Here is a 12415-nt window from a genome sequence, read left to right on the forward strand (position 1 = left end):
TATCAATATCATAAGCATACGCCAGCAGCTGTACACTATTATAGAAGATTGTACCTGCTCGGTTTGGTTCTGTAGCTCGAATTATTTTCTCCAGAAGTAGGTTGAAGAAGTCACACGAAAGAGAGTCGCCTTGTCTTCTTCTTCGGAGCTTATGGTGTTGCTCAACGTCAGCTTACACAGCCGTATTAGTTTTGCGGGGATACCAAATTCAAACATCGCGGCATAAAGGCAGCTCTTTTTCGTGCTGTCAAAATCACCTTTGAAATCAACGAAGAGGTGGCGTGTGTCGTTTCCCTTTCCATAAGTATTTTCTAAGATTTAGAGCATGGAGAATATTTCGTCAGTCAGTCGTCAGAAAACTAATGGTCTCGGTTGCAGCTTGAAATGACGTCCCACAGTTCCTCTATACCGAGTTGTTGACGAGTGCTCTCGAGTGCAAGTCGAGTAGAGATTTGGGTCCAGCACCCAGTTGCAATGCAACTCCACAATCAACTGACAAAGTCAGTTCTTCCCGCATTTGGGTTTTAACCACAACCACCACGATACTCCCCGAGGGGCCAGTCCGCATGAGCAGGTTGGAGTAAACTCCAAGGTCGGTCCGGTCCTCGTAGCCGAAGCTACTACCAGCTGAGCTTCCGTGCGGCTCTGGACTGGTGGCCAGGGGTTGGACCCCATACACTCATCACATACACGCACCTTTCATACAAAAACTAACCCTATTTCCCAGTTAACCGCCTTCGCCGCTTAAACAATTCACGCGCAAACGACACTAACTGTTCTGTATTCCGACTAGTGGAGATCCTACCACTAACATCTTAATCGTCCATCAGTCCAGCTAATCCCCATACCACCCAGATCCCTAATGTCCTTAGGTCTGTTTAGACCTAACTAGGCAAAAGGCGTATCTAATGGAGGGAGAGGCACCTCTTGTGCTTGACCTGCACCTCCGACCTGGGAAAGAACGCACCTAACAGAACCCCCGCACACTCTCTCCACGACGATAACAGAGTGTCACCGACGCGAAGAGAGGTGACATCCTCCCTCCTACGACCCCGGCAGATCCCATAGACCTGACCCCAGGGTCGGTCCTATTCTCCTAACAAAACTCCTCCAATCTTCCTCTTTCATTTTCACTATCATTTCCTTATACTCCCTATCCGCTAACTAAATTCATACCTAAGCTGGGACAGCCTATCAGAATTGGACCGTCGGGCGCGTTGAAACTTTCGCCTCAATCGCCTGGCAGCCCTCCTCTTCAAGGTTAACTCACGCGTCCACCAATTAATCTTACTAGCCTTATAACTTTCACACTTCCTAAGTACCCTATCATTTAACCCCCAAACTACCCCATATAGACGAGCAATTTGCTCGTCCACCCCCAACTCTTCAAACTCTCTAAGCGGTATACTGGATACCGCTTCCCTAACCGAGAGTCTATTTTGAATCAAATTATGATCACTCAATGATACTAAACCACATCGAGGACAAGGAATTTACATCCAGCCCTAGGATAAATGGGCTACTACTCGCAAGTAGTAGTAGCTTATCCATGTAGCCCAGGTAGGGATCTAGGGGCTCGCAATATTTACAATATAAACTAGCGACAATCATCCTACCGAACTCCCCTTCGATTGCTACACATACACCCAGTTGTGAAGAATCCACAACTACGCAATCGTAACTTGCGGCGTTAACTCTAAGGTCCGTGAGGACCTTAAAACCGCCAGGAAGACCCCGCACCACACCGTTGGTGGCGTAGAACTCCTGAAGTTGAGTAATACCACACCCACCCTCAAACATGCAATCCCCCAACTCGCACATTACGGCATAAGAGCCCTGACTGTTAAGCTGGATGATTCCACCCATCAGTTTCTGGCGAGGGCGCGCTCAACAATGCCACAATAAATAGGGCAGACAGCTGACATCATGAGATGCCCGGCTGGCCTACCCTTAAATGCACAGGCAATGGGGTGCATTGACGCAACCGGCATCATCCATTTCTGGGACGACTGACCATTCTTACGTCAGACCTCTGGGAAGCCGGGCTGATATCCTGGAGGTTCAGCCGGAGTAGCTCCTCCATGAATCCCTGGTGGGGATCTCCGTATGGACCCCCTGATCCACAACCCGACGACTCAACTTCGGGTTGACAGAGACGTCCACCCCCATACTCGCATTTCTTATTATTCGCCACTCTTTCCCTCTCTAAAACAGAGAGAGTGCGAGTAACCGCCCCACCTCCCTTAATTGGTCGTACTTCGTGGACCCTCACACCAAGTGAGGGACCCACCCTTTGACCATCTTCTTTATAATTTCTTTAGAGGAAGTTGCAGGCCCCTTACTCCTGACCACGACCGACCAGGTCTCCACAGGCTTTGGCGTCACCGGAGTGATTGAGCCGGCATTGGCCTGATCGGCGCCGAGGAGGAGTGTCGCCCACAACTTCCTTAAAGAGCGTCAATTTGACCGTGAAGATGGGCATTCTCGTTTATAACCGTCATCAGAAGCGCCTCATACTTTGAGGCAAGCTTCAACAGCTCCTTCGCAGTCCCCACATCCGACATTCTGGGATCGAATACCAGTTCGTCTAGCTCCCACGTTATTCTCTCTTGGCAGCGCAACATGGCTGCCTGTCCCACCCCAACAATAACTGTTCCCGAGTCAGTACACAAAAATGCACAAAATTGTACAAAAAATGTGTACCGCACAAAACACTCGCGGTTAATAACCCTCGCACCCAACGATCGCACAAGCAATTTCACCGCCAGGCAATAACGGTGCCAGCAAAATCGCGTAAACAAATGACCGCACAAAAGGAAATCGAAAAATCGCCAAAAAAAAAAAAACACTCTGAAATATCGCAACGATGCGCACGCACGTCTATCCGCGTCGACAGTCAACTAACGAATGACGTCACTGTTGACAGTCATAACTTCGAAGTCGTAGATAATTTCTTATATCTTGCAACCAGCATTAATAGCAACAACAACGTCAGGCTCGGAATCCAACGCAGAATAACTCTCACCAACAGGTGCAACTTAGGACTGAATGGGCAATTGAGAAGTAAAGTTTTCTCTCGACGAAAGAGAGAGTCCTCCGCAATATCTGCAATTTTGCTAAGTGGTGGCAAAACTGCATACCCGTATTCAAGTTCCCGCTGAACTATGAAAATAAAGAAATGCGCATTTGCAACCAGTGGCGTAGCTAGGTAACCAAGGGCCCTGGGGAAAATTAAAAAAATGGGGCCCACTGCTATGTAAACTGATTAGGTTTCATCAAATAAAAATATGAAATATATAAATATTGTAAAAATGCTAAGCTACCTAAGCTCTTTTTTTGTGCACTTCAGGCAGGTAATAAAAATATTAAACAATAACAACATAAATTATAATTAGTTAACTACTTGGTATAGGTTTGGCTAATAAATCTAAATAGAGAATATTCATTCAATGGTTTATTATATGAAGGTCGGGCCACCAACTGACTAAATATCAATTATATTTAAAATGTTTTCTTAGCTTAAGTTTTCGCAAATGTATCAATGACTTCGTTTAAATCCAGGTTTGATGCGGTTTTGTTTTCAGTTGCTATAATGGATGAATGTCAGCATCGAGTTTGGCCCATAATAGTTCTTAAATACTTTTTTATTATTTTTAATTTGCTTAATGAGTTTTCAGCTGATGCAGAAGTAACAGGAATTGTAAAGAATAACAACATTTATATTTTCATGATATTTCGCGTTATACAATGAGCTGTAACCGAAATCTATAGATTTGGCAAGATTTATTGATTTAACGGACATCATTTATTGACCAGTACCAAAAAGTTTATTGCAATTAGCTTTCTTACTCCTGATACGGCATTAGTTTTTTAACCGTTGTTGTAAAAAAATCTTAATTCGAATTCACAATAAAACGCACATCGACGAATAATAAAACGTACATATCACAATCCGTCAAATTGACAACACTGCTAACCTACAGAAAGAATTTAGAGGATTTTCCTAAGCATAACTTTTGAATTTTTCCCAACTGAGTTGACATGATTAAAGTGGGGTTGCAACATGTCATATTTATTTCGGAAAATGGGAGATATTTCCAAAAGTTCACGCAAAACAAAAACAAATTGGTTGAAAAAATTAATGAAAGAATATTTGAGCAAATTCCAGGTGAAGTGGGGACCTAGATCTCAATAGACACGATGATAGCAACTGACGGCGCAACTATATCCCCTTAAGTTCTTAACTACTGACACGTAACCTAGACGCACCCAAATTGTGCAACGGCACTAGGTTACGTATCACAGATCTGAAACGGCACATCGTCCAGGCCACTATTCTTAGTGGAGAGACAAAAGGAGAGACCCAGAACAAACAGCCTCGAAAGCTAGCCGGCATTCACTTGGGCGCTCTTTCCTTCTTCCAACTGCACGTGGGTGACTCGCGTGTTTTGATAGCAAGAAAGCTGTTGATTAAAGTTTAAGAACTTCAAACTGACTTCGCTTTCATGACCAGAAACAATTTAGAAGTGAATAGTAATGGAATTATTTAATCTTGATTTCGGGGCTTGTGATCATATGATCAAAGATAAAAATTTGTTTGGAAGTTTTATTATTCTGAAGTTACCAATTGAGATTGCAGTAGCGAAATGTGATGTTTTCGTCAATGCAACAGCTAAGGGCACGACTACAAACTATTGATGGGACCAAAATTACATTGGAACATGTTTTATACTGTTCAGACATTCCCCACAATTTACTGAGTTTGACTTAGGAGATGTCAAAATAAAACGAAATGGTTGTATAATCCTTGCGGGTATGTATAATAATAACGTACATATTTTAATTTTAAGTTATGTTTAAGAGTTTTGCAGTTGCTTTTGCAATAAACAATATCAATTATGTCATAATAGATGAGAAGATATTAGCAAAGGCAAATTTAAAAAAATAATTCCAAAGTATTTGTTCAAGGATACAAATATATTTAAAAATGTTCCGATTGAAACTTCTTTAGAATATTGTGAAGCTTGTATAAAAGGGGATTATTTGCGGCGCAAGTTTGAAAGAGAAAAATTGTCTAGCCATAGGAACTCATAAGTTTCTATCGTAATCGAGACGTGAAATTCAGAAAATATTTCATAGATATCGACAATTTTGTTTACTGATGCGATATTGAAGGACTAATAAACGAACATGGCGCCTATTTATTGATTCGTCAACACGAAGTTTAAAACCAATTTTGCTTCACATTAGCAACCAATACCCTTCATCACCAGTTGCTAATTCTTAGTATTAAAAAAGTATTCTTCCAACCTCCAGTTCTTACCCGAAAAAACTAGAATATGATAAACACAAGTGGCAATTGTGTGATTAATTAAAGATAACGACAATTTTTTGGGTTAACAAAGCGGCTTTACAATATACCCATATCATTTATGTGAATGGGATAATCGAGCCCGCGACAAGCTTTATGAGTAAAAATATAGTAGAAATAAAGTAATTATTCAACCACTCCATAAAAAATTTGGTACAGTAAAAGCTCCTTATTCGCGCTTCCTTTATTCGCGTTTTCACTATTCGTAGATTAAAAAAATGAGACCCAATTTCTTTATTCGCGACTAAAAAATTTTTTATTCGCCGATCTAATAAGTACATATATAATAATTAAATTATTCCAATAGGTATCCAACCCAATATTCTTGTCAAATGGACTAATAAAAAAGTAAAATAGATCTTATTACAAGTTAGCCTTAGTAATGTTGTTAAATGATATCGCCGAGGACTTTGACACAAGCCGCCTTCGCCGCGATCGGTTGAATGAAAGCAACCTTATACCTCAATAAATAAAGTACACTTGTGCTCACATAATTAAGCCACTGCATAACAAAACTACGTTTCTGAAAATAAATTCACCGAATTATCTGTTCATTTGTATAACGGTATGCAAAAAAATTCCGTTATATGTTGGGAAGTTGCTAAGAGCATATTCAAAGAAATAAGTATCGTGGTTGGCGAAAAAATTAAAATAAATTTTTAAATGTTGTTGTTGTTGTGTTGTTGTAAAAGCCGCTTTGCGTGTTTTATTGTTTGTCTTTCATATTAGTTACAAAAATTTTGATCGAGTACACGTCTCTACTGCACTCTTCCTAGTTCATAATGTCAACTAGAAAAAAATGAGAAACGAACTTCGACACGAAAAAACTGTGTTACCGCTTAAAGTGAAAATAGAAATGCTTGATCGCTTACGCCTTGGAGAGTCATTGCATCCATATCACGCTCATTCAATGTCAACGAATCAACTGTACGATCGATAAAAAAATCCGAAGATAAAATAAGGTCGTGTGTAGCTTCAACTTCACTATCAGCTAAAATTGTTCGTGATCCAGCAATAGAAAAAATGGAAGTGGCGTTGTCATTTTGGATCGAAGACCGCAACCAAAAAAGGGTGCCCCTGAGTGTTCCAATGGTCCGGGAGAAGGTGAAGCGTCTTTACGCTCATTTTAAAGAACCTGATGGTAGTTTTAGTGGTGAATGTACAGATGGAGGATTTCAAGCATCAGAAGGTTGGTTCAATAAATTTAAGGTGAGACAATCATTGCATAACATCAAAATCGTTGGAGAAGCAGTATCTGCAGACACTGCTGCAGCCGGACGATATCCAGAAGAATTTGCAAACCTAGTAGCTGATGGAGGATACAACCCTGAGTAAGTATTTAATGCAGACGAAACTGCACTGTTTTGGAAGAGAATGCCAAACAAAACATTCATTTCTAAAAGCGAAAAGTCTGCTCCTGGATTTAAGGCAGCAAAGGATAGAGTTACACTGCTGCTATGTTCTAATACATCTGGAAATTGTGTCATTAAGCCGCTGATGCTTTACAGATCGTTCAATCCTCGGGCTTTAAAAAATCAAAACAAAGACAACCTGCCAGTGTTTTGGCGTGCTAATAAGAAAGCGTGCGTTACAAGCGCTATTTTTTGTGACTGATTCCGGAATTGTTTTGTTTCTGAAGTTGAAACTTATTAAAAAAAAACAGAATTTAGACTTTAAAGCGCTCCTAGTTTTGGACAATGCACCAAGTCATCATCGCGAACTTGAAACTATGCATCCAAATATAAAAGTGACATTTTTACCTCCCAACACGACGGCTTTGCTTCAACCTATGGACCAAGGAATAATCCAGTCCTTTAAGCTCTATTACATTAGACGAACCTTCAAAATCATATTGGATAATATGGAATGTAATCCTGATATGAATGTTATGGAATGCTGGAAGAAATTTCACATAGCAAAATGCATCGTAAACATAAAAGAATCAATGGAAGAACTGAAGCCACACACATTGAAGTCATGCTGGAAAAACTGTGGCCTGATCCGACTGCAGAAAACGACGAAGAATCTGTACAAGCTCAAATTTTGACGGTTTAAGAATGGCAAATGAGCTCTGCGATTTCTTTATGAACATTGATCCGTCTATGGAACGAAGTCTAATTTTAGGGAGACAAATTGCTAATGCGACTGCTGTGTATCAGTCTGAATTGAAGAAGCTTTTGAAAACTGCTAAGCAAGAAAAAAATTACAAAATACTTCAAACCATTGCCTAAGACATAAGATAATTAATTAAAATGTTCAAAACTTCAATTAAATATTTTTTTTATATACCTATTTGTTTTTTTTTTTGTCACCTAGAAACATATCCCCTATAATCCCATATAAATTACCATCCCGTATTCACGGTTTCTGTACTCGCGGCATATTTATGGAACATATACCCCGCGAATAAAGAGCTTTTACTATATTGTAAAACAATAAAAGAAAGCGAGCAGCCTGGCAAAGTTTTAGAGGAGTTACAACAAAATTTTTAGAAAATATATAATTACAAGTGTTGTTGACAAAATGGTGAAGAGTTTTCACAATTTCACTTTCTTCATTTACATGTTGAATATTTTCGTGAAAATTGAGGTGACTTTACTGAAGAGCAAAACGAAAGATTCCATCAGGATTTAAAAGACATTGAAAAAAGGTATCAGGGAATGTGGAATGTTCACATGTTGGCAGACTACTGTTGTTCAATTAAAAGAAACACATACAAGCAACATACAAGAAAAGCACTAAGAAGATCATACGAAACTAAAAGAATTCGTTATCAGTAAGTCAATACATATTTTATTTATAAATTTAACCTAACGTAAGAATGAGAGCAAGGGGATTCACGTAATCAAGCACCCCAATCCTGCTACATCCACGTCGTTGTTTCTGGGTATGGCTGAATTTAGGTATTTCCAAAATAAAAGACGTTTAGAAAATCTGATGTCAAATTCGTAATCAGCGATACTCAAAACGCCCAAGGAACAAGTCTCAAGCGAATCTGATAAATTTTTAATTTTTCGTCCGCCCTATTGGATGCGCCATTGTAAATTTTCAAAAACTAAGCTCATAATAAGCGACCTCAAAATTTTTAAACGTTAAGAAACTTATCATTGCGTGATGAGCAAAACGGACTTTAGTCTCGAGATCTATAAAAAAAAATAATTTAATTCATTATCAAAAATAAAGTTTAATAAAATATCTTTTTTTAATTATAACTAGCTAATCTTCCTAAATCCATATATATATGTACATATATTTATAGATATCTTACCAAATCTTTTGAGTAAACCATCTATATAAGCATTGCATGCTTTAAGATCATTTGCAAGTATCCAATGAATACGTGGTACATGTAGTAGTGTATATGCCAACCGAATGAGTTCAGGTATCTGCTCTCGTCTAGGATATGTGGGCGTCACAAAATATATCATAGGTAAGGCTTCATAATCGCGGAGTGCGCGGTCGTGAACAAAAACTCGATGGTCAACAAGAACCTCGTTGCAAACAAGATAAGACTCGTTGAGCCGAGCGTGTACTGTCTCATCTTTAAAAAATAAAAATATATATATTTATTGATCCAATCGTGAAAAACATCTTGTTTATAAATTTATCTATAAGTTTACGGAATATGTATGATAGTATACATTTATTTACGGAATATGTATGTTGATTTTAAATATTTTATCGTAATTATATTCCTTTCTTATGAAATCGTTGATATGAGGTGTTCAGTTAATTCTTCTATTGCCATTTACCATACAGAATTATTTGAAATTAAATACTTCAGGACATCTATTTTAATAGTATAAGCATAAGAGTATACGTACATAGTGGTTATATTTATATATACCTCCCGAATCTGACTTGTAGGTATTATATGCAGCATCTTCTTTAAAATAAACACATCTGTTCAAAATTGAACACGTGCGTTGGTGGCAAAGGGTGCCACTTAATCGGTACGGAACATAATACTTACTTTTAAATTTATTCTTATGAAACTTATTAAAAAAGCACATACCGTCACGCCGGATCCAGAAATAGTTCCTTGGGTTGGTGGGGAATAAACATTTACTTCAAACATTAAGAATATTATTATATAAAACATAGTAGTATTTATACAGTTTAGTATCATTGAAAAGACACATTATAAATCGTAGACGTGCGGGTGACTTACTTTATTGCAATGTATAATATTGTAGTCAGGTCATGCATTGAATAGAAAAATTTCACGAACCAAAACGATGTTGGCCAAGTTTTAAGAATCTTTCAAGAACTTATGTTGTGATTTCAATGTCTAACTATGTTGAGTAAATTTTCGCCCTCTAAGTCCACCCCTCCATTCAGTCCACTCATTTTAAATAACTATTTTCTTTTCCTCGGCAATATGTTCAAATATATTGACGCGCAATTATAATACAGTCGGGCAGCAAAATTAGCTTAAGGGGCTATACCAGTGTGACGCATGAAAAATTAGGCGATTTTCGTGAATTTTTTTAAGAGAAAGTACGCTATTGAATATTTTGAACTTCTCTGAACGTAATAAGGTATATTTTCAGCTATATTTAAAGATTTTTTTTTTTACAAAAATGTTGAAAAATAACGGAGTTATCGGCTGTCTTCGGAGGCGCCAAAAAAAGTGCCCCAACTGCTGGCGTGATTCCGGCAGAATGAGTAGCTGAAACAAAAAAATTTGAAAAGTTTATTAATCTTAAAAATATTTTCTATACAATGACCACCGATCTTTGAAAAATATAAAAAATTAACAAAATGGCGTAATTTAAAAAAAAATCGTTTTTTTAGGTAAAAAATGGTCGTTTTTTTAATGTCAAATTGACAATTTTCAACCAATCAAAACGATCGTAGGTCATTGTATAGTAAATGTATTCAAAAATACTCAGTTTTAATTTGAAGTCGATCGGTAAATTTTTCGTTGAGTTATGACGCCAGCAATTTTGAAAAATGTCGTTTCGAGAAAAACGCGTTTAAAATTTCACTTATACATATATGTATGTATGTTTGCACCTCCGAGCGGTCGCTCTTTAGAACGCTGCCATCCAAAAACTATTCAAGATACGACCTTCCCGATTTCACAGGATATTAATGGTAATATAAGCTATCGAAAAAGCAAATAAAAAAAATTTTGAAGTGTCACACTGGTATAACACCTTAAAAGAATACCACGGTTATTCAAACTCAAAGGAAAATTACTAGGCGAGGTTAATAAGACGAGACCAATAGAAAGGAAAATTATAACAAATATATGCCATTATAATTACAAAGAAGGATGGCGCTCGTATGCAGATATCCTGCGACTTTACAATGCGACAATGGAGTAGGGTATCCATAAATAATATAATGTTCGAAAACGACTCGGTTAGAAGGCACATTGAGGGCACGGTGTCAAACATATACATGGAGTTTCCTGCTCACGAGAATCGGAACTCCTTATTTGAAGCACTTCCCGGAAGTGAAAGTGGAAACAACAGGAATTCGACACAGATCGGCAATTACCAGAAAAAAACCTGGTTTGAAAAGCTCTGTGCATCATTTATGGGAAAAGTTATGGAAAAATCATTTTCGAAACACGTAAGAAATATGAAGACAGCAATTAACAAACGTGAAACTAATAGCATATGGTATACCGATGTTCTTATAGTGATAGCAGTAGCTTAACAACTAGATGGCATAGAAACAAATGCAATGAGTGCAGAAATGGTCTACGCCAATGAGTTTAGAATTGGCTGAGCACAAAACAGAAGTTTTGCCCAAAAGCATAGGAAAGGTAGAAGAACGAATAGTGTTCACCATAGGAAAATGCGAGATTACTTCACAGTCAGAAATGAAATATCTAGGCGTAACAATAGACGCAAAAATTTAAATTCAAGGAATACCTTAATTTTTCTTATCAAAGTGATGGCAAACAGAAGATACGTGTCATGCATCTCATATATTAAAGGATTTTATTAATATTACTTATGTTCCTTCGGCAATAAAGACCTACCATCGCCAGTTCATCCTTCGAAAGAACAAACTTACGTGTTTTCGATATTTCGAATTACCATCTGTAAAATCAAATGAAGTTTTGCTTAACAATTCGTCTATTTCCCTCTGGTCCAAATACTAAGTGGACAAGGGTGCTTTAGAAGTTACCTCTACAGATTCCACAATGACATAGGTCTGAATGTCTGAAGTGTGCAGAATGCAAAAAATATATAAAATCAATTTAAACACGGAGCGGCCAAATTGGGGCTATATTCGGCCAAAGAAAAAATTAAATTACAAACTTTTAAATGTATAGTAAAACCACAATTGTTTTAGTATTTACAAGTTATTGCTATTATTCCCAACACAGTTGAATATTGGATTTTGGGGTGGTATTGATCAGTGTAATCCCATTTTGGCATTACGACACATTATTACCAAGTACCATATATGGTCTAACAGAAGTTTGACAATAATTATATTAGGTATATGAAGCATTCTAAGAACTACGTTCGCAATAGTTTTTTAAGATAACTCACATATATACATTATATATATATTTGGGAGCTTCAAAAAAATTTTTGAATTTTTTTTCAAAAATTCAGGTGCTGTAGCTTAACTCTAAGGGGTCGCTATTTAGTTTTTAGGTCTCCATCAGAGAGCTGCAACGATCACAATTTTTTCAATCATACCCGATCATTGACTCGGATTTTTTGTGACGAAAAACTTTGCTTCAACAAAAATGAATGATCGTAAGCGAGCGTGCTCAAAGCGAACATTCAGTTCCAATCACTGTTGCTTGTTTCGTAATGATTTTGTTCGATCGAACGCCTTGTATGAGCAGCAAAGAATGTTCGAGAATGTTGCTTGCATTCAGCTCGATCACAATCATACCGTTTGGTCGTACTGGGTGTTTCCTGCCAGCAGTGCAGCCGCTGAGCGTTCTTTTTCTTTAGCTCGAAATATTATAACTAAAAAAAGAAATAGGCTCGGACCATATTCAGTTAATAGCTTATTGTTTTTAAATTCATTTTATAAAAGTTTGAGCGATTAAGATTGAAACCA

At 37.7% G+C, this 12415-nt stretch overlaps 2 protein-coding genes across 4 annotated transcripts in view; one reads left to right on the top strand and one right to left on the bottom strand.

The window, feature by feature from the left end:
• LOC120781598 (putative nuclease HARBI1) overlaps positions 1-12415 on the top strand; it is a 56613-nt gene that overhangs the window by 11072 nt on the left and 33126 nt on the right. The window lies entirely within an intron of this gene.
• Positions 1-12415, bottom strand: part of LOC120781597 (galactosylgalactosylxylosylprotein 3-beta-glucuronosyltransferase S) — an 88336-nt gene that overhangs the window by 6191 nt on the left and 69730 nt on the right. For 2 of the 3 annotated variants that reach the window (XM_040113832.1, XM_040113833.1), the window contains one exon: positions 8640-8912. In XM_040113832.1, the coding sequence (XP_039969766.1) occupies positions 8640-8912 (273 nt within the window). Of the gene's footprint in view, positions 1-8639; positions 8913-12415 lie in introns of those variants that run through there. The other variant, XM_040113834.1, reaches the window with a different exon arrangement.

Source organism: Bactrocera tryoni, unplaced genomic scaffold (assembly GCF_016617805.1).
Source record: "Bactrocera tryoni isolate S06 unplaced genomic scaffold, CSIRO_BtryS06_freeze2 scaffold_7, whole genome shotgun sequence".
In the NCBI taxonomy this organism is placed as follows: Eukaryota; Metazoa; Arthropoda; class Insecta; order Diptera; family Tephritidae; genus Bactrocera; species Bactrocera tryoni.